The 23,502-nt window shown below is 28.1% G+C and overlaps 1 protein-coding gene across 3 annotated transcripts in view; it reads right to left on the minus strand.

Moving 5' to 3' along the window:
* Positions 1-3,236: 3,236 nt before the first annotated feature.
* The window catches only part of fmt (phosphatase 6 regulatory subunit 1-like protein fmt), a 90,049-nt gene continuing 69,783 nt past the window's right edge, over positions 3,237-23,502 (minus strand). For all 3 annotated transcript variants that reach the window (XM_075374082.1, XM_075374080.1, XM_075374081.1), the window contains 4 exons: positions 20,328-20,499; positions 19,836-19,913; positions 17,484-17,636; positions 3,237-12,651 (listed from right to left, as the gene is read on the minus strand). In XM_075374082.1, the coding sequence (XP_075230197.1) occupies positions 12,528-12,651; positions 17,484-17,636; positions 19,836-19,913; positions 20,328-20,499 (527 nt within the window). In that variant the 3' untranslated portion in view covers positions 3,237-12,527. The remainder of the gene's footprint in view (positions 12,652-17,483; positions 17,637-19,835; positions 19,914-20,327; positions 20,500-23,502) is intronic.

Raw genomic sequence — 23,502 nt, forward strand, 5'->3', positions numbered from 1 at the left:
AATGTGTTTTCAGCTGCTCTTCAAGCTACAGAACTTTCAAAGCCATTTTCTTCGTTCACGCGAACTTTAAACTTATTTTCATATTGTCGATTCATCCACAATTAGAAAAATAAAAATAATCGCATATTGCCAAATCTTTCTCCTCGAGAAATCCATTCCATTTTAGAAATTCTTGTTCACCAAACCCAATTGTATTTTGCAAAAGAATTAAGCGATCCTGCTGTATCTAGGAAAAGCAAATTAGTTTCTCTCAACCCATTTTTGGATCAAAATGGTATTATTCGCGTTGGAGGTCGTTTAAGTTATTCAAATTTGTCTTTAAATTCTAAGCATTCTGTGATTTTATCACACAGTTTCTCTCCGGGCGAGTTTGGCCAGGTTTTGAGTCAATGCCCGGATTGTGCAGCTGATACAGTGGATCACGTCCTCCATGTCTATTACTGATATGAGGTCGAACGTTCACGAGCTGTTAGGGAACTTGAGAGAATACATTCCTTTCTGGATCTCCCTATGAACTAGATGATCCGCGAGGAGGGGTCAATAGTGGCTCGTTTTCTTCTTGTTCTTGCTGTATGTAGGTCTGCAGAGGGAGTTTAATCGAGGTATTTGATCACGGTAGGATCCCCGGTGGTTAAGGTTTCCACCTAGGCATTGGATTAGTTGGTTATAGGTGCATTGGCATCATGCCATGGTTAAATTGGTATCGTTTGCGATTCAATTTGGGGCTCCTACTGGCGGAGTTGACCGCCAGTTTGAAAATTATTTTCTTCAGCTTCGAGTGAATGGTATGAAATTAAATGCAATTTTACAGAAAGATGAACTTTCACCTCATTGTGCTCACTCAGTAACCATCATTTTAAATATTTTGGGGCGCGATGGGGGTAGGTAGTGGCTGCTTTGAAGTCCAGACCTAACAATATGTGACAAAGAAAAATCTCCCTTTTGCAACTAATTTATGTTGTTGAGCTGAGAACTGGTGTCGGACAGTTTTTACCACTTTGATCCTTCAAAATGTTAAATGTTAGAGAATGTCTAAGCGCACTTGTTGACAGAGAAAATTGTGTGGACAATGGAGGACATACAGATGTAATTTAAAGTAAGTTTTATGTGTAAAAATATTAAATAAATTTGTGATAAACAATATTTATTTCAATGTAAGGACTTTGTGGCCAGTTATATGCACACAATTCTTATTAAAATAAAATTTTATCAGGCTTTAGTTCTTGGCAATACAAAATAATCAATGATCAGTACAGATTTGACATTTACATAAGCAGCTATTTAATTTTATAAGCCATGCCATTTATTGTTTCTAATGATGATAGCTGAATATTGATGTTAATGCAGTTTACTTGGATTTTTTGTTTCATTAAAATATTTAATGAAATAGATATTTGGAATTATAATAATATACATCATAAGTCTTAAAAAGTCATACCTGCCAAAAAGAACAGTAAAAGTAAAAATTTTACTTTTCATATTCCTCAATACTCAGTATTGAGCAATAGAATAGAGAGATTTTTTTAACAAAATGAAAAAGAATTGTATAAGAATGCAATTGTATAAAAAATACAAGATTTCTTTTTAGATGATATGCACATCTCCATTGTTATTGAGCAGTAGAGTAACATGCTCTTGATCAACAAATAGCACATTTACATTTTTTTTTCAATAAAGGATCCATAGTTTAGTTTTCACTGGAAGAATAGATGTAAATATATATCCACTTATGTTAGACATGATGGGAAAAATGAAACTCAGTTGATCTGAAGAACTTTGTGTATGAAACGATCCTTCCAATATCATGAAAAATTACTTAAGCTATTCAGTTAAAGATAATAATTAGATAACAGGTTCTGCATAAGGCAAACTAGTGTTCTTCAACAGTTTGTTTATATAAGGACAGCACCTACGCGGAATGTAGCATCATATAACATAAAATGTTTAAATTTTGTAATTATAAAGAATTACATGGATTTCTGTAATTGCCTTTGGAATGCTTTACGAATGAAGTTTCTCTTGAAGGAATTATTCAACTGCATGAAAGATCTATTTTTCCTCTTGAATTCCACATCAGTAATGACAATGCAGCTAAAAGGTAATGTATCCTCAACAAAACTTAACACAAAAGAAATGAAATTGCTGTTCTTGTAGTGAACATGCAGAAAATAGGTCATACGACCATTGGTGAACAAGTAAAATTAAGCATACTAAATTCAATTAAACTGCAACTTAGAAATTTAGAGACCAAAAATTATAAAGTATGCGATTCAAAATTTGATGCATCAACTCTTAATAAAAATACCATTAATTAGTAGATCCTTACATACAGAAAGAAGAATTTAAATGAAGAAAGTTAAAGAGTAATTAAAAATAAACAAAGTATAAATGAGAAAAAGCACACATTAATCACATGGATCATTTGTGTAAAAATTTCAGGATTGATGAATGAACAAAATATATTTACACATGAAAAGTGTATACCTTGAATATTTGATTCATCAAATAGTAGACATAGAAATAAGGAAATGATACAAAATATCATGTCCCAGATACAAGATTTGAACAAGTAACAGAGAAGGCAATAAAAAATTATACTGATTTCAGATATTTGCTCACTCTCCACTTTCCTTATCAACTTAAATGACTGGCAACACAAAATTATGAATGTATTTGACTGACATTTAGATGTATGCTCCTAGCAGATATGCAGGAAACTAAGAATGACCTCAACAATGTACTGTGAGCGCCATCTCAAATTTGCAAGTAATTAAAGTTCTCATACAGAACAACAAAACAAGCATCGATTAGAAATTTATGCACAATTTATGAGAAAACCACTTCATGATAACATGCATTACTACATTTGGAATATTAATGCTATGGAGTCAAACACATCACATATTATTTTATAAAGGTTATAAGAGATGTTGATAAATACTTCTGTAACATTTTCAGGTAATGCAATATACATTTAATATGTAGGCTATCAAGTTTTATTCACAGGCATTAACACATATATTAAAAGAAAATATTGCTGCTTGCTGGAAAAGACATATGTGTATTTTGAGGGTATTGCATTTACTTTCTATCAATAAATCTATTTCAGGAATATTTACATGAATCATGAAATGTATAGGCACAAGATGACATGAGAAGGAAATACACAAGAAAAATTATCAAATCATATCTAAAAATCTTTACTTCAGTTTGCCATTCGTGTTAACCTATCTATTAAACAAATGGTATTCTAAACAACATATAGTACAAATGGGTTTTTATAATATATTTAAATTCCTTTCTTGGATTATATATATATAATTATTATCTAAAACTGTGTACAATTTGATTACATATAAATTTTAATTTTATATATCTATATATATGTACTTAATATTTTTTAATTACACAACAATAACCACTTTTTTAAATTCAATTTTTTAATGTGACTGATATTTATAAAGTTTAAGTAATGAAAATTAAAAGGTATTAAATTTTATTATTAGTATATTTCAACAGATTTGATTTAAAATTTATCTGAACAATTCATTTCACAATAAATTTAAAATTCCAAATGAACAATAAAAAAATCATACAAAACAAAAAAATATAGAAAATAAAAAAAGAGACTTAAGCTACGAGATCAAATAATGAATATAGTTGCACAGTCACTGTTTTTCTTTTTAACATCTAAATTTATAATACACAATGCGTTTTTTATTGTATAATATATAAAGTTTTCTGTGACACAAGATACATATAAGTGAACTGTCTATAAAAATAGATAAAATTGAGCATTACAATAAACTTATCAAATTTTTTTATCCAACTATAATATTTATACGTTCAATTTTATTTTTAAAACTTTAATAAAATAATCTTAATTTTAAATAAAAATTAGTACGTAAAAAACACACAATAAAAGTACTAAATTAATATATTATACAAAATCATACAAATTAAAACAAAATTTATAATGGGTATTAAAATATAATCATTAATAAATATTAAAGGAATGCACAATAAAAAAATATTTTATACATCAACAGAATATCTTTTTTATAACAATCCTAAGAAAATTTTAACAAATGTTTTTAAGATGACTATAATTTCTATGAAATAAATGTCAAATTTAAAATATATTTTTTTAATTTTTTTATTTTATTATAAATCAGTAAATTAAAACAAACAGTACTGATTAGGTAGTCAAGAAAAGCATATAACTGATGAAAGAAAAAAAGAAGTAAATTATATAATTCTATAATACTGATTATTAGAATTATTTGATAATGAATCTATTAAAATGTTCTTTTAAATAAAGTACAAAATAAAAACATTTATCACAGGCAAACATTTCTAGGAAAAAAATAAAGAACAATTTTTTTTTTACTATTGTAATAGTTGCTTAATCTTTGGTTTAAGCTAATAAAGAAATATGCTAAAAAAAAAATCATTTAGAACTTAAATTACATGGACCCCCAACGTTTCACTAAAAAAAAAGCAAAGTTAAAAAACTTAGGATTGCAAATAAAATGAATGTAAAAAGTTAAGAATTCTTGTAAAAAAAATTACAATAAAACTTTGAAAATCAAGGTACAGAATTATTAACACTTTTATCAATTAAAAGAAATCAAAGAAAGAAATTTAAATAAATATAACTTACATCAAAAATTTTAAATTTTGTAAACTTTCTTACTTTAGTATTTTGTTCAATGACAATATATGTAAAATAAATGTTGGCATCTAAAATATCACTTTATTATATTATTTTTCAAACGTTACTTATTAACCATTTTTCAGATCATTAATATAGTTTTTTTAAATTAAAAAAATACATACTAAATATAATTAATAATATCATACAACAGGGCTGTAAAAATTCTTTCCAGTCATCCTATACACATTCTCATCAGTTATTAATTTCTTATACCATGTGGGGAAATTAATTACAATGTTGCTTTTATATGCATTTTTTAAGCAGTTAAGAATAATCTAAAAAAAAAAAAAAAACATTAATACTCAGTAAAAAATCTTTTAATGTGCAAAATTCATCTCTCATCAGAAAATAGTTTGGCAACTGTAAGTAGGATTCAGTTGTTGGCAATATATGGTGTGAATAATAGACAAGGTAAAATCACATTTTGATTGGTGAAAATACATATTGATAAATATAAATTACCTAAAGTAAGAATTTCTTTACTATAAGAAACGTATTTATAATAATGAATTCATAAAGAATAAAGAAAGAAAAAATAAAGAATAAAATTTACCAAAGGAAAAGTAAGAATATCTTAATTTTGACAATGCCCAAATCAGATGCTTTTATGAGTAAATAAAATAAATGAAGTTGCATGAAATGGATGAAGTTACACGATAAAAATGTAAAACTTTTCCACAAGAGTTGAATCCACACATGTTTTAATTGTTAATCCTATGAATCATATTTTGTAAAAAATATCACAACCAAATAAATTAATAACACGAGCATTTAATAATAAAAGGCCTCATTCAACACAGCATGTGCTTAAACACGTAAAATAAAAATCTAAAAAGCAACAGACATATATGACAATTAACTATATTTAAGTACTGTAGTGTGACCGATCATAACAGTTCTAGACTAGCTTATAACACCATTTGTTTTCTCAATAATATTAAAAATAATTTAATGTTAAACTTTTGCAGTGTGCATTAAAAATATGGTGTGTCTTTTTCGTAAGATACAGTACACATTTAATAAATAAATAAAAAAAGATAATGTACTTACGATATAAGTAACATAATTATTACATCTCAATTTTATAATCATCCACATAAATATGCTGATGTAAAAATATTTTTGACTTATATTAGGAAAAAAGAAACGGATAAGACAGAGGTGTGTATGTATATATATATATATCAAATACTATGATTTATGAATCAAACAATACCTGAAACATTTTTCAGTGTTATTAACATCTCACAGAACAAAACAACTTATTTAAAAAATTGCAATTTAAAAAAAAAAAATAATATAAAAGGATTTTTGATCAGTTAATTTCTAAATAATTCTTGGTGGCAAAGTGAATTGAAAAACATTTTAAGATAATATTTTACTCATAAACCATTCTCCGTAACTATGATTTCCTAATTCTTTTTTAACACTGAATATTTTGAGTTGGTTTAAAAATTGATATATATAAAACATTTCTAGAAACTATCATGATTAATGAGAATAGTTAACACCAGTGAATAAAGCAAACATGAGAAATTCATTAGATGATCATACTATAAGGGTATTAAAGCATATTAAATATTAAAAATAATACAGATCAATAGTTAACAATGATTTAAAATAAAAAATGCATAACCATTCTTTATACATTTCAGTAAATAAACAAAGAAGCGTGTTTGAGGTCATAAAATTAAATGAATTATTATATTACTGTCTTTCACTCAAATACATGAACAGTTAATAAATAATAACATAGATAAAAAGTGTTGACTTACATATTTTATAACACAACAGCATGGCAGAAAAACTGGATGCTTATGAAACAGACAGTCCTCAGCAATCAGTTGGGGAGGAGAGTTTGTTCAATATTAATTCATTCATTGTCACTTCAGCGACTGTGAATTTGTTATTGAGGCTTTTTTAAAAAAAGAGTCCATGGTCAAAACCCAATGCTGTTTTCTAATCCAGTTTAATATTATTTAGAATGCAACACAACTATGCCCTGGATACAAAATTTAAAATGATTAATGTTCAATATTTAAAAAACTCATTAACTCAAAGTGTTTAAACATTAGAAAAAAAACATCTAATATAAACAAGAATTGCACATGAGTCCTTATAATTCAGCTACATGATGACTAACAGCCTAAGATTGTCTAATCTGATTTTTTTCCCTGTTTAGCCTCCGGGAATTACCATTCAGGTATTACTTCAGAGTATATACCTGCAGCATACCTTATATGTACAAGTGTAAATGAAGTGTAGTCTTTTACAGTCTCAGAATCCTGAGATGTGTGGTTAATTGAAACCCAACCACCAAAGAACACCGGTATCCACAATCTAGTATTCAAATCCATATAAAAGTAACTGCCTTTACTAGGACTTGAACGCTGGAACTCTCGACTTCCAAATCAGCTGATTTGGGAAAACGCATTCACCACTAGACCAACCTGGACTATTCTGATCTAAGAGCGTTAAACACCACTCTAAATAATACTAATAATAAACAAAATTGATTGTGTTGAAACTAATCTAATTGAGTAATCCGTTTTGATTTAAGTTAAACTTAAAAAACTGTTGTGCTTAAGTATGTTGACTAAATTCATCCCTATAAAATGATTGTACTGATTTGATTTGTTCAATATGGATTTTGCTAATTGCTAAAGATTTTCTTTGGAAATGCATTTCTACCTGTCTGGTAATGCAAATAAATATAACTTCAGATATCGGACTACAGAAAAGCTACTTGAATGATCTCTTGTATACTGAAGTTAGTATGGTGTATCATGGTTAGATTTAAGATGCAAGTACATATTTAACACGTTTGCTGCAGTATGGCAAATATATATGCCGTATTACGAAGTTGCAGTGTGCTTGTCTTCTTTTGCATAATTACAGTACAGTGTGGAACAGTAAGTTATTTAACTTGTGTGCTGTATGAGACTCATTGTTGCCATATTGTACTTAACAACTGTGCATTATGGCACATAATGTGCCATATGTAATAAACATTTTACTTTTCTTTATACCTAAAAATATTTTTTAAAACGATTTTATAGTCTACAATATCTCTCAGAAAACATGTGAACAATAGCATCTATTCATAATATCAAGTCAAAAATAAATCAATTTATTATCTAATAATTTGGATGATGTTTACAAGCAAGTGAATATACATTTTATGTGAAGTGATTCAGACCCAATGTATATTGAATGAAAATCCAAGGTCAAGCATTTCAGCATATAGAGTAAATCTGTATAAAAACTACACACAGTACAAAACCTCAGGACGGGCCAATATGTGCCGTAACACGTAGTGGGTAATTAATATACGACATCATAGTTGCCCATAAAGCAAGATGGTTAAGTTCCCTGTTTTATCAATCACAGTGAATGTGTTAAAGGGAGGAAATCTCACAACTTAACTGGCATGGTATTACTCTCAAAATGGTATGATTCCAGCAAGATTGTAAAACTGCCCGAACAGCATTAAGTTTCAATGAAGGTTATGTGACATCCTGTGTCAGTATACTTAACAACAGATCTTTATGTCAGTAATTATTTGTTATGTGGCTTACTTTAGACACACATATCTACAAAATGACCTGCTAATGATCAATGATTTGAAGCTTACTACTGTCCATGAAATCATAGAAATGCTTCTTTAGAAATAAAGTGAGACAGAATTTCGAAGAGAGTAATTCACAGTTATTTTATTTTGAAAATAATCAGGTTTTCTCAATGCACCTTTATAAGGGTGAACAGAAGAGATGCAAGTAGAGGTCTCCAATACATAGTCAGACCTAAAAGGAATTCATGATAGAGGAAAATGTATAAAAAGTAATGCAGCTGTCAAAATAAAATTATACTCATGATTAAGTACAGTGAATTTCACACAACTAACTCAAAATAAAATTTCTTCTTATACGATGATTATCATGGTAACTGTTGCAAATCATCGACTTTAAATGGAAAAATATATAACGCTGCAAAATATAAAAAAAAAAAAAATGGGAAAAATAACATGACTGAAAAAAAACATGGTTGTAAGAAGCAGAGAGAAAATAATCACAAAAAAACCATTTAATGAAGTGAATTAAGTGTTGCACATGTTTTTAAATTTATTTATTGCACAACTTACTCAACAGGGTGTTTTTTTTTTTTAGTTATTTCATTCTTCTGACAAAATTTAAAAGAATTCCCCTTCCTTACAAATGTTAATTTGGAGGATAAAGTAACAAGAACTATTAATGTAAAATTAAACAAATATGGTTAAAATTGAGGTACTTGCTATTAGATTTTTTTGGCCAACAGTAAGTAAATTAATGAAACTTAAGTCTGGAGTTCTTATCCATTATTTGTGGCATATAAAATATAGACAGCCACACATAATATGGTGGAATTACATCAAATTCACAAGGATAAGTAAGTGATTGTTATCACTGGAGACATTCCTTAATTTGAATCTCTAGACATTCTTGTTTATTATATACATATATATAAAAATATATATTTCAAATTTCCAACTTTAAATTTCAATTTGTTATAGACAGTTATGAATTACTGATGAATGTAAGAAAAAAAAAATAGAATTGCAAAATGGTAAGTTTATTTATTTAAAAACTCTATTTATTTTTAGTTACAAAAGCAAACTAACAGTAGTTAAAACTTATTAAAAGGAATATTGTCTAACAATGATATTTTTATTTTACAATAACTTCTCTGGAACATTTAATACAGTATTAAAAATTATCAACGTGTAAGAAATTATTATTTTTCAATTATCTGGTAATGATAACATACAAATTTTATTATTAAATAAAAATTAAATAAAATTGAAAATTCATTAAAACCTTTTGACAGGTACAGTGGATGATTGTAAAATAGGCATTATTACTGAAAATTAATTGGGGGCTTTTTAGTGAACAGAGTTAACAATAATTCATGCTGTATTTTTTACGCTCCATTTTCAAGTTATTCAAACAAAAATTTTCCTATGTTCTAAAACAGCATAGTATAGATAATTAAAAAAGTAAATTTGAAATTTATAATTTACAATGCAAATTTATTGTTTAACTGAAAAAGCATAAAAAAAGGATAAAGACAAAGTTCCATCTTTAAATCTAAACTAGTGTATGTAAAACTTTACAAAAAAAAAAAAAAATACTAGAAAAACACAGTAAAATGTTAGTTGCATAGTGAATTATCAAGACACCTTTCTTAAAAAATATCATAATACCACAATTTCAATTTAAAATAAATTTTAAATAGTTACAAACTAACATCTGGAAAAATTAACAATCTTAAAAATTATCATCTCACTAAACTTTTCGCTAATAATTATCTAAAGCATATAATTTTTAAACAATCATACATAATACATACAAACGATCCCTAAATGCAAACCTACATAAAACATATAATTAATTTACAAAATATTGCATCAAAATATATATAACTCTGCATTAACGTATAATACAATAATAATAAAATGTAATATTTAAAATTTTTTTAAGTAACAATTTAAATTTTAAAGTAATTCTATAATTTATGTGTAACAATAATAATTAATTTAACATGTTAATAAAACATTTAAACAGATAATTTCATTCAGGAAAAAAAAATCAGGAAATATTGTATTAACACAATAAAGCAAAGTGTGTCGTGAAACAAAAAAAAAAGTACCCGCATAATAAATGAGGTTATTAATTTAATATTGTTATTTATTTCTACACATAACAATAAATAATAATTATAAAAAGTTCATAATCATGAGGCCACATTTTTTCACACACACATATATATATATATATATATATTACACAGCGACAACATACATCAATCGACAATTCACAAATTTAACACTAACAACATTCAATTAATACAAGCAATGTCTCAATCACAGTATGTATGTTAAAATAATAATAATAAACATTAAAATATATAATTAATTAACCGTACTTTTATGCTACAAAAATTATTTTATGAAAAAAAAATATCAGCTGACATTTTTAACCTGAGAGAAGCCAGTAGTAAAATTTTTTTCTCTTAAAACTGGTGACAAATTAACTAATATTTAAAATAAATGAACAGTGAAAAATATAGCACATACCAAAAATACTTCAAAAAAGATTATAAAAACTACAGCTTTAATTATCTTTTTTAATTATAATTTTGTTAAGGCACTGTAATCATTTTTAATAATGAACAAGCATATGATCTTATAAATTACATTACATTAAAAAATTAGTGAGTAGTAAAACTTGTCCAAAATGAAATACGGATCGAATGGGATTCTGCAATAACAATTTTTCTTGCCTAGTATCATAAATTTAATATAAACAATAATTTATAACAACTGAACGGAAATGGAAAGTAGAATTAACAAATTGCAGAGTCAGTAGTCATCTAATATTAACAAGGCAACAGTCATCAAATTAATACTTATATGTAAAATTTAATGAAAAACAATACAAGTCAATAGAATTATTTTAACAAAAAAACTGATGTTTAATTTTACTTTATTTGGGATCCTTTTTTATCATTACACTGTTGTATGACAATGTAGGTATCTGTTTTTCTTATGATGCAAGGACACCAGCAGAAATTCTTGAAACTACAATAATTAATAAGATATTTCTCATATTCAAAAATTGGTATTAGATAAATAAGTGTTTAAAAAGTTTTTTCAACTTTTTTCTGCCTGTTATTTAATTTTTTATGTGTGTTTGTCCCACTTGTACAGCATTTTCCTGGACATAGGTAGGAGGGATTCAGTAAAACTTTTTGTCTAACCTAGAAGACAAACATAGCATGTGATGTAAATTAACAGTTACTCATCAATCTGCTAAGTATACCTCATATTGTTTACCTTTGGTGTTAAAAGGTAAAATGGTGTGTTATCCAGCATGCTGTGGCTACTAACCGGTTATATGAGAGAGAAGGAAAAGATATACAATTGAAAAATTGTTTATTCCCTTAAAATTCCATTGTAGACAGGTTTAACTGTAAATAAAGAAAAAACACAAACCTGGCGAATCTCAAGTCTGAAAAAAATGATCTTAAATGTATATTCTATCTGCAAATTATTGAATTAAGAGTAATTAATAATAATCATTTCAAAAACTCAACAGCAAGACAAGAGATGAGAAACAGCTGCAATTAATTTGTAGCACTTCAATAAGTGACGATAGAATAATTTTAATTAGATTATAAAAAAATAATTACAGAATGTATTATTATCTCATCATAAATATCATTGAGATTAATATAAACATGAACTATTTAATCAGACTAATTATAATAAATTTTTCACGATATGATTAGTTATTTCAAAACAATCAATGAAAACAAACTTTAATAACATAAAATAAATAGATTTATTTATTATTACATATTTATAAAATTACACGTATTAATTTCATATAAACACATTTCTTTTTTTTAAAAATGAGAATTATAGTGATAACAATAACCCTATTAAAACAAAAATTAGTGGTAACAAAGGCTATGTCTGCTGTATCATATTTAAATAATTTGTACACAATATTTTTATACATACAACATTATTATTATTATTTTTAACTTTAAAATGTAATGAATAAATATACGGTTGTACCAACAAGTCAATGGATACAAAATAGTATAACAATTTACAACTGTTTTTATGTATAAATTAAGATATTTCACATAAATAAGTTGCGCTGATTATTGGCGACAATAAATAATAAATATAAGTAATAAATTATAATACGCGAGGGCCCTGAAAGAACTGCGTCATGATATGAAGGCAGGTGCGATGAGGTGGGGATCAGGCAGAGGAATCCATTGCAGTCATTGGTGTAGTTGAAATGCTGCCATCACCTCCTCGATTATCACTTGCACTTGAAACTGTTGCGGTTGCTGTTGCAGACACAGCAACAACTACTTTTTCCCTATATAAAAAAAATATTAATAAAGATTAAATAAAAATTTGCTGGTAATCCGTATGAGGAATTACCCAACATTTGTTTTCTGCCATAAAAATATTTATTTGAACATCTTGGAGTCTATAGCAACAAGAAAAAAGGTAAGTTATAAGAAGAGCTTACATAGTAGACGTCAGCTTACAAAAACGTTTGTATTTGATGTTCTTTACTTCAAATCTAAAATGACAGCTTCCAACTTGACTCCATTTTGGAATAAACCCCATTAAAATTTTTTGAATAGTTCAAGTAACTTGATTGTATATCTACAGTCATAACATCAACAGTAGCCAAGTGAGTGATTCAGTCTCATAATTTAGAGGTCTCAGATTTGTGTCTCCATGTTGTTTTTTTACTTTTATTTAAAAAAAAAAAACTTTTATATAAGATTTTTTGTTTAGATTAATGCAGGTGATTTTTTTATTTATTATTTAGTATTTAATAGAATCTGGGAAAAACTTAATAAATTTTATGTTTGCTGATACAGTAGCATTCTACAGTTATGACAAGTAAGTTATACATAAAACTAACTTCTTGGTTCATGAGACTGAGACAATACAGAATTGTAGCTCGATATGTACAAAACATATATACATAAACTTGTCTGTGGGTTGACACACCACCACAACTGATTCAACACAACTGTCATATATTATCGCGTCTTATTGGGAGGAGTACATATTGGGAGGAGTACTACTATATAGTCATGGATATATACATTGAATAAAAATTTGTTTTAATTTAACCAATACAGAACAGTAGTGCCCGTTTATCTGTTACTTGCGTAAGCATATTGATAGTGTTGCTGTTACTGTGAATTTTGTGAATTTTTACTCAAAAACAAAAATGTATCATGTGTTCATTGCAACAGCAGCTTCACGTGCTTAAATAACTTGATACGGGAAGTCTGTGCAAAAACTTTCTTTAGAATTGGGAGTCGACATTACCACAATTAAAGTTTAGAGGAAAAACAAAAAGGCCCTCGAAGAAGCACATATACTGGTGAAGGAAAAGACCCATTAAAAAACCGAAAAATGCTGAGAAAGCTTAAATCAGAATTCTTAGAGAACGCATTATGACTTTAGTTCTGCCAAGAATGCCAGAAAGGAACTCCTTTATCTGGATCCAGTAATAAAAAAAAACCAATGGTTCTGTACACGAAACTGGAGGGGAAAGATGAAGAAATCATAGTGAAGGATGGCTTCTCAAAAGAAAAAGCGCCCGTAGAATTTGTGGTAAAATTTAAAAAGCTAGTTGAAGGTAACAATCTGAAATCTGACCAACTGTAGACTATTGATAAAACAGGTTCAAATTACAAAATGCTCCCGAAAAAAGTTTTTATGCCAAAATTTGAAAATGTTATTGATATCAAATTGGCAAAGGATAGAATTGCAACTGCTTTCAGCCAAGTCCAGGATGTCAACTTAAAAAAAAAAATTAAATGCTTTTCCGTTTACAATAAATTTGCTTTGATGTACAGTTTTTTTATTATGCCTTAACTGAGATAAAGGAGTTTAACATTTCGTATTTTTTTTTTTAAACCACTGAAGTATATGTATTATATCGCCTTTATTATGAACTTTTTATTTAACAAAAAAAAAAAAATGACAATGATTTATGTTGCATCAGTGTGATATTGTGATTATTTTATGTGAATATAATTATCATTAACCAAAAAATATTTATGAACATGTGAAGATATGGGTCACATGGAGAATGAAGGATTAACAAATAGATAACAAACAAATTTTGTTAAAATTTGAAAAAAATTAAAATAAATTTATTTTAATTTTCAGTATACCTATTATCCAAAGGTCAGTAACTATAAAAAAAATAACAAAAACCAAACAAAATATAAATATGTTTAGGTCGTAACAGGCAAGCTGAAAATTATAATAAATTTATTTATTTCAAAAAACAAAATTTGTTTTTTAGCCTAATAATTATAATATTTAAATAAAATAATAATAAGCAAGCATGAAATTCAAATTTTTTTTTCAGATTCTCAATATCATTATTATGGATACTATATAATAGAATAAAAATGGGTGTACTCAAAGAGAATGATATTCGCATGGTCCCTAGTAGATCGCTTAAAAAAAAAATCATTTCCGGCAGTACATGGTCATCGAAAAAGGTTGCAGCAATAAAAAAAAAAAAAATCAAATCTCCCTATGTAATTGAGATATAGTTGGAACTGCAAAATAATCTGGATATAAAGTTTTTTAGACATAACCGGCTATAATCTTGAGCTGATGAGCACAACGCCTCTGCGCCATTGTCAGTCAGTGTGGTTGACAATTCAGCAGAAAGCACAGTAAGTTTTGTGGTGAGTGGAGTATACATCATTTATAACTGTTCAATGGATATTCTGGCATGTTTATGGCTGGAAAGTCCCAACATGCAGAGAGTATTAGACCATGGTTACAAGCAGTTTAAGAAATCTGGCAACATGGAAATGAAAAAGGATGGCTCAAAATGAGTGATGAAGCAGTTGAGCATATGCCAAAGTTGACCAAAAAATTAATATTGCTGTAATGTCTCAATAAGAATGTGTCCCCACCCTTTAGCCTAGTCATTCTGTCGCGCTCTCAATGAAAAGTTTGCTAATTGTTGGATTAGTAGGCTGGTCCTCTGAGAAGCCCAAATTTGACCTTTTTCCATGGGGATAAGTTAAAACCATTGATTACAGTGAAAAAAAAAAAAACAGGAATGCACAACATTTAAGGCAACAGATCACTGCTGCTATTGCCACAGTTTTAAAATTGCTACAACCTTTTTTGATGACCAGTATATATGACATGGAAACTCGAACCTGAGACTTCTTCATTAAAACCTGCGAATGCTTGCCACTCAGCTGCCCCCAATGGCTAGATATAAAAATAAGCTACTTGAACCACTCAAAGTGTGATTTTTATGATTTTCACCATTGTGAACAGAAAAGTACATAGATTGTTAATATCATCATTAAATAGTTATTATTCTGTTTGTATTATTTGTTTTTTGCTATTATCCTATGAAAACTATTCAAAATCGCCAAATAAGTGACTAATTTTACTCCTAATACTATTTATATATAATGCAAGAACAATTCTACATATGATCCATTATTGTTCTATTCAATTCTACAGTATGAAAAAGTAATTGCAGTCTTACATTATCATTAGTGTCATGTAGAAAAGAAAATACAGTACATGCTTTTCACTATGTTGTAAATAAACACATTCATCTAACTGAAGCTCAATCTTTACTACTATCACTTAATACTATTGAATATGATAAAACCTCCTTAAGTAGCCGTTATTTGGGGTCTTAAGTGGTTATTGACCAAGACAGCTATATAAAAAGAGGTGAAGGATTAATAGTGATAATAAAAGGTGTTAAAATAAAACATACAAGCATCGAAGCACGAGAAGATACATCATATGCAAATATTAAAAATGGATAAAATTGAATATTAGTATGACCAAGTTTTGCACACGAAAAAAAAAAAAAAAAAATTATATATATATATATCACAGATAAAAGTATAACACAGTTTTCCACCAACATTACAGAATTCAATAATCCCTCTTATGCTTATTGTTTTTCCACTTTAATAATGCTTTTGAGGGTTTACCTCGTCAGTTAGTAAAAATTTTTAAAATCACACATTAAACTCAAACACATTAAAATTGTTGCACATTATAAAAATATGTAATCAAAAAATTAAAATAAAATATTTCATTTAATTTTTTATTATTAACACACCCTTTTACAATTTCTATTATTTTTAAATTTGTATCCAAATATATGTGTAATAAGAAATACATTGAAAATTAATAATCAAGACCTGAAATTTATCGATAATAAATCATTAGAAATACATATCAACAAAATTATGTTGAGTTTAACAGCAAATTTTAAACACAAGATAATACTTTGCCAATGGGATTTCCATTATTGGCAGTTATGTCCGAAATTTATTTCAGAGTTTGAGAATAGGATGGTGTCTATGGTATTACCCACATTCATAAAATTCAATTATGGGTTCGGTATGTTAATGAAATTTTGATAGTCTATGAACCTATTATAAATAATGAACATTTAATAATTTAAAAAAACTAATTCTTATAATTTAAAATTTACCTTCAAAACGGACTTATACAGAAAAATAAATTTTTTAGATGTTGACATAGAAATTAGTTAAAGTAATAAAATTATAACATCCAGATATAGGAAACCAACAACTAGTAAAATAACTCGAAAAAATAAAATAAATTACTAGTAAAATAATTTGAAGATCGAATCATCCTTGGGCAGACAAAACTAATTAATTTGGTAAAGAAATGATAAGGAAATGGCACAAAATTGGTCATATAGTAAGAACTACATATTAAAGATGGCCAAAAAGATTGATTTAATAGTACCTACAGGATTTGACAGATTTAGGAAGGCATACCGAGCTAGGATGAAGAAATGAAAAAGATATGAGGATGAAGTATCCGGTATAGAATAGCATAGGACTAGAGTGTGTGGGATGGAATAAAATATGTATATGCAAACAGATTAATTATTTAACACCATTTTCTATTTTTGATTTCAATTACAAAAAGATTGGCAATAAAAAGAAAAGAAAATATTAAATTATTTCAATCTCAGAGACATTAAAACAAGAAAATGAGACCTTACCACAACACATGCCGATTGTAGCAAGTAATTAGTAGATTTAAGTAAAATATAACTTCAGCAATTTGCTTCTTTTTTTTTTAGCGCATTTGACATAATAAAATAAATGGTTATTACACAATATCATTACTTACAAATCAGGCTGAGGCTGTAGTTTATCTTCAGGCTGTTTAGCTTCTTGGATATCAGCTGATTTTTTATCATCTTCTATTTTACTGTTTTTGCTGTTTTGCTCAACAGTTATTTCTCCATTAGTAGCAGCCATCATACCTTGACTTGATAGGAACCTATACATAACACATTATAATAAACACTCAAATATCACTTGTTACAAAAATCTATACTTACAACCAGTGTATAACCTTTATAATGTGATCGTCAGAATGAATGATCACTTTCTGTTTCTAGACCACAGCGATTATATTTTTTCTCAATGAGAAATAAACTCTCAACTCCCACTTTAGTTGATGGCCAGCCTTAGACAATAAATTCAGGCAGATATGGACTTGGGTGTAGATTCATGTACAAATCTGATAAAAAGTCTTGTATAATAACGGAATAACATCAAACTATTTTTTACTGTACAGCCAGACTTAGGTGTAGAATTATGAAAGTAATGGTGCTTCCTATTGTTCTCTACATGCAGTTTCAAATGTGCAGTGTCTACCTAAGTTATCTCTTTGAAGGTATATTTACTGGCATTAAAAAAAAAGCTTGGGTTACCACACAAAATCATAATAGACCTGAGCCAGCCCAGGTTTCTGTAGTTTGTTGATTCAGTGAAGCTGCTACTTTGTGTGATGTACCAGTTGGACTGTGATTACTAATTGCAGTATAGTTGGTCATTCCTAAAGTTCAGAGTGGGCTCAGGATAAGGTCTATTCCACAAAATATGCAGCACTATCAGCTGCAGAAAGGTGGTTAATTTTCAAATCCTTGGGATGAGTACGCTAGAAGAATGTTGATTGGTGAGCAGCACTTCATTTTTTCTACAGTCTACATGGACAGGACAAGAATAATAGCCTCTGGATCATCTAGATAGCAATTGATGGTGTACATATTTGCATAATCTGGTTTGCTATACCAGGAAGCATATGTGTTTAACATCAGGCAGGTGATATAATTTTGTCAGATCAGTTTCAATGAATACAATACATTTTAATTGATTTATTAAAACTAAATATTCATCTGTGAGTTTTAACAGTAAAATAATATACTATTATATTATTCTCCAGTACATTGTTATGATATTTATGCTGATATATATGTATGTAATGATTGCAGTTGTTCTGATCAACTTAAGGACTGTGGTAAACATAGAATGAATCTTACAAATTCTCAATAATTAATAGCAGTACATAAAGTATTTTTGCAAAAAAATTATGAATTAATAGTATGTATACATTGAAAGTATAAATTATTTTACTAAAGCTAACAATTTTCACCTATAACAATTAATAAAAATACTTTAACATCAATATGTATAGAAAAAAGCAGAATTATATGAACATATATTTTAATTGATATAACCTGCTATGATCATTAGCCATTGAAAATGCCTTTAGTGAACTTCATTCTGCAACCTTATCTTTGGTAAAATGCCATTATTTCATACACTTTGATTTTCAGGATGTAACTCCTTGAGACACTTCAGCTGTTGTAAGGAATGCAGTTTATTCAGGCCAAAAAATATTTTCCTTACCTCCTGTAACATGTACAGGTGTCTCGCCCAACAATATAGTATTAACTGTGTTTACAAACTGTCGATAAAACATTACTGAGAAATTTTGTGTTTCCTATTAATGCCTATAATGATACATGGTTGAGATGTGGCAATGTTTTGTGGATGACCAGGTTTAATTTCATGCATACATTTTTCCTTAGTTGAAGCAGTTTATAAACTACATTGTTTCATAACAAAACAGAGTATATGAATTTGTTGTTTTGCATTATCTGTCCTAGTCTTATAGCTTTGATACAGTGAGGCTCCAAATAACAGCCATCAATCACTTACTTTCAACAAAAGTAATATGTTCTTTATAAAGTCAGCATCTGAGGTGGACAGGGTTAAGGTATCACTTCCATTTCAGTAGGATTAGCATGGTAATGTGAGATATCAATCAGAAATCATAGTATATTAATTTAATAAAATGTATTAATGCAAATGTAAATTGTAATGTAATTCTTATAGTTACCATGCAAAAGGCTAGTTCAATCTTCATTAGTCCACCAATCATTAATTGTTATAAACCTAAGCAGCATTGGTAAGGTTTACAACACCAAGAATTATAGGGTAAGTGATTAATTCCTTTACAAGAATATAACAGCTAAATAATGATTAATACTAAATATTTACAAACTTAAATTAATTTTGGCAGTAATTAGAAGACTTCAACAATTATTTGAAGCTATAAATTACAATAGTAAAATTAATACCAAAACATATAACAATCAGTTAACCATAAACTATAACGATAAGTACTTACCTAAAATTATCCATTAGCTGTTGATCTTCATCATTTAATCCACTATTTACAACTGCACTGGGATTAGCATTACTGTCACTAAAGCAAGAAAATCACAATGAATTATATCAGAATACTGCAACACATCAAATGTGTACAGGACAAAAAGTAACTATTTTTACAAAAGTAGATTCAATTTAAAGAATAAATATATATTTAATACTTTGAACCAAAACCAATGGACTCCTAAAATATTTTCAATGGGTTGGTGGATTTTTTTAGTAATCAAGAATTTTCATTCTACTTGCTCAATATTTTTGAAACGTATAAAATTATTTTAGAATTTAAATGAACTCAATTTTATTTTAAAATGAACAGAAGAAAACTTACTACTAATATCTGTGATAAAAATTTCCAATACAATGGCAGACAAACTTCATAGCCAAGTTTCGAATCTACTGTCAAAAAATAAAAGAAATATAAAACACTGAGAAAAATAACTGACAAACTTACCTAAGAAATGAACTTGTTGTTTCTGGTTTAGTAGTAGATGTATTGGTTACAGATTCTTTAGAAAGAGCAACAGATAAAGTAGAATCACTTGTATTACTAGTAGTAGGGACGGAAGATAAATCAGTTGAAGTTGAACCAGTTGGATCTGATCTATCAAGACTGCTAGTATTATCTATAAACAAAAATGTAACGATGAACAATAAGATAGTTTAAAAAAAAATTAAATTTCACAAATAAAAGTGAAGGTATGATATTTTAAAAAAAAATTGGTTAGTTGTTAAGTCTTAGTTAATTTTCTTCATCGGTAACACACAGAAACATTACCAGTATATTATGTGTATTATATCACGATTAACCATACATGCACTAAAAAATAACCATAAAGTTTTTAATGGTTGTTAATACTCTGTTTCAAATGGCAACTGGTCATTTCTCCTTCTTACTACCCATGTCTTTTGTCAGAGTGGTCTGATTTATCTGGATCGATCAGAAAAACCAGTAACTTTCTCACTTTCTAAACATTCACTTTACACTATTCTTCCACACTGAATTTCTCTAAGATAACATACTCTCATGTCCTTTCTCTTTATTTTTCTCTTAGATAAAATTTTACTTTTATTCAGGGATAAATATTTATTTTCAATCAACATATAATTGTTACTTTATAACAATTATAATGCCCAAAGAATTTTATAACATTATGCCCACACTTTCATTTCATTCAAATATAAATGCTAACAGGGGCATTTAACTATAAGAGTCATCATAATGAACTGTATGATAACATTGGTCAAATAAATTAGTATGTCTGTATGTTTGCTTATTCACATCTGATTTATATTGTGATGCATGCTATATACCTATATATGATACAGAACAGTCAGTCATTTCATGTCAAGCCAGACATGTATAGACATATCTGTGAGTCAAGTAATGAGTAATTGAACATCATGAAATTTTCTTCAGTATGAGTTCAGCTTTTGATATGACTTGCTGTGTTCTTTAGTCGTGGTAGTGGTTTTATCATACACATATAAAGATTGTTTCATAAATGATGCCATAAATTTAGTGAAAGATTTTTGACAGAACAACTTTTGGTATTATTTTATTGAACATCAAGATTTGTTAAGTTCTGTGTCTGTGTGTTTCATGTTGTGTTTTATTGCACTCCATGGTGAAACAATTTTATGAAGTATTTTAAGTAATTAAGTATTTTTAAATTAAAACTTAATTATTTTTGTAATTAAGGAAGCATTTTTGTAATATTTCAGTTTACTTTCATTCATTAAAACATTTTGAATTTTACAATGGATAAAAATCGGGCTTATACAAATTCTCTAAATATTTTTTGTTATGTTTGCAGAGAATTCACCACAAAAAGTCAGAAAACTGATTACAAACATTATTTTGACTCGGAAGACCAAGATATATCCTGGGCTCCACATGTAGCATGTATCAAGTGCTGTATTAAACTAACCCACTGGTTAAAAGAGAAAAAAGAACATTAGCCTTTTGCTGTACCTATGATTTGGCGAGAGCCTACTAACCATTATGATGCTTAACAAATTTTTACTTAACAAATGTTACTAGTTTCAATTCAAACAATAAAAGCAGCATTGTATATCCAAATGTTCATTCAGCTATGAGACCAGTACTTCATAGTGTTGATTTACAGATTATTCCACAAGTTCTTGGAAAGAAATTTCTGAAGGCTCAACTGATGAATCTTCAACTTCAATAGATATTAATTACATTCCAGAAGAATCAAATACTAAACCTCACTTCATCACACAAGCAGAACTGAGTGACCTGTGACTTACATTTATCAAAACAACATGCACAACTCCTAGGATCACGTCTTAAAGAAAGGAATTTATTAAACAAGGATACTAAAATTTCTATATATAGAAATTGAAATGAAAATTTACTGAAATATTTTAGAAGAGAGTTTAATTTGTTCCTGCCATGATTTTAGGGGGCTAATGTGTGAACTGGACATTGAATATGTTATTAATGATTGGCATTTATAATAGACATGTCAAAAAGAAGCTACTCAAATAAATTTTCTTCTATACTGGTAGCAAATGTTGTAGGAATGAAAGAAACATATTAAAGTATGTGAAAAATTTGAAAAACTATTAACTATGATGAACACTCATGGCGAATCATTGCTGACCTGAACGTGGGCTTTTTCTCAGTCTCCAGAGTGGCTTTACAAAATATATGTTTCTTGTGTTCATGGAACAGTCAGGCTACAGATAAACACTACGCCGTTAAAAACTGGCCAAAAAGAAACCAGTTTACCCCAAGAAAGGAAAATGTTGTCAATATTTCCCTTGTCGAAGCAGATCGTATTATTTTACCACCTCTACACATATAACTAGGCCTCCTAATGAAGAACTTGTAAAAGTATTAGATAAAGATGGAGACTGCTTTAAATATTTAGCTGAGGTTTTTTCACAATTAAGTGAAGCCAAATTAGAAGAGGGAATATTCATTGGGCCAAATATAAGAAAATTAATTTGTGAAAATATATTTAACAGAAAACTGAATCCTAAAGGACTAGCAGCATGGAAGTCATTCAAAGATGTCATTACTGGTTTTCTTGTAAACAAAAAAGCTGAAAACTATGGTCAGCATGAATTACAGAAATTTAGGCTGCAGAATGTCATTGAAAATCCATTTTTTACATTCTCATTTGGACTTTTTCCCTTTAAACTTGGGTGACAGCAATCAACAATCAAAAAGGTTCTAACATTATCAAGGCAGATGGGATGAATCTACAATGAGTGACCATTGCTGGATGATAAAATGAGAAGGCTTCTCTTAACACAAAGAAAAATAAAAAAGAAATTAAGATAAACATAAATGTCTGGAAAATAAAGGATAGGAATATTAATTGTAATTATTATTTTTGCATTCAATTATTTAAGAAGGTTTTCAATATTCTAAAGGGTCATAACAAAAAATTTGAGGGTGATGAAGAAAAACTGGGTTCACTTCAAGATTCAACTTAAAAAAATACATTCTAATTCACCTACTTTCATCTCTGTTCCAAATTATTTTTTTTGTTGAATTACATCTAAAAACAGGTTCTACAGCCTTGTGCAAATTAATGTGAACAAGAGTATATTTTCAAAAATAATCAAATTTATTACATAAAAAGAAGTGTTTA

Source organism: Lycorma delicatula, chromosome 8, assembly GCF_047948215.1.
Source record: "Lycorma delicatula isolate Av1 chromosome 8, ASM4794821v1, whole genome shotgun sequence".
Lineage (NCBI taxonomy): Eukaryota > Metazoa > Arthropoda > Insecta > Hemiptera > Fulgoridae > Lycorma > Lycorma delicatula.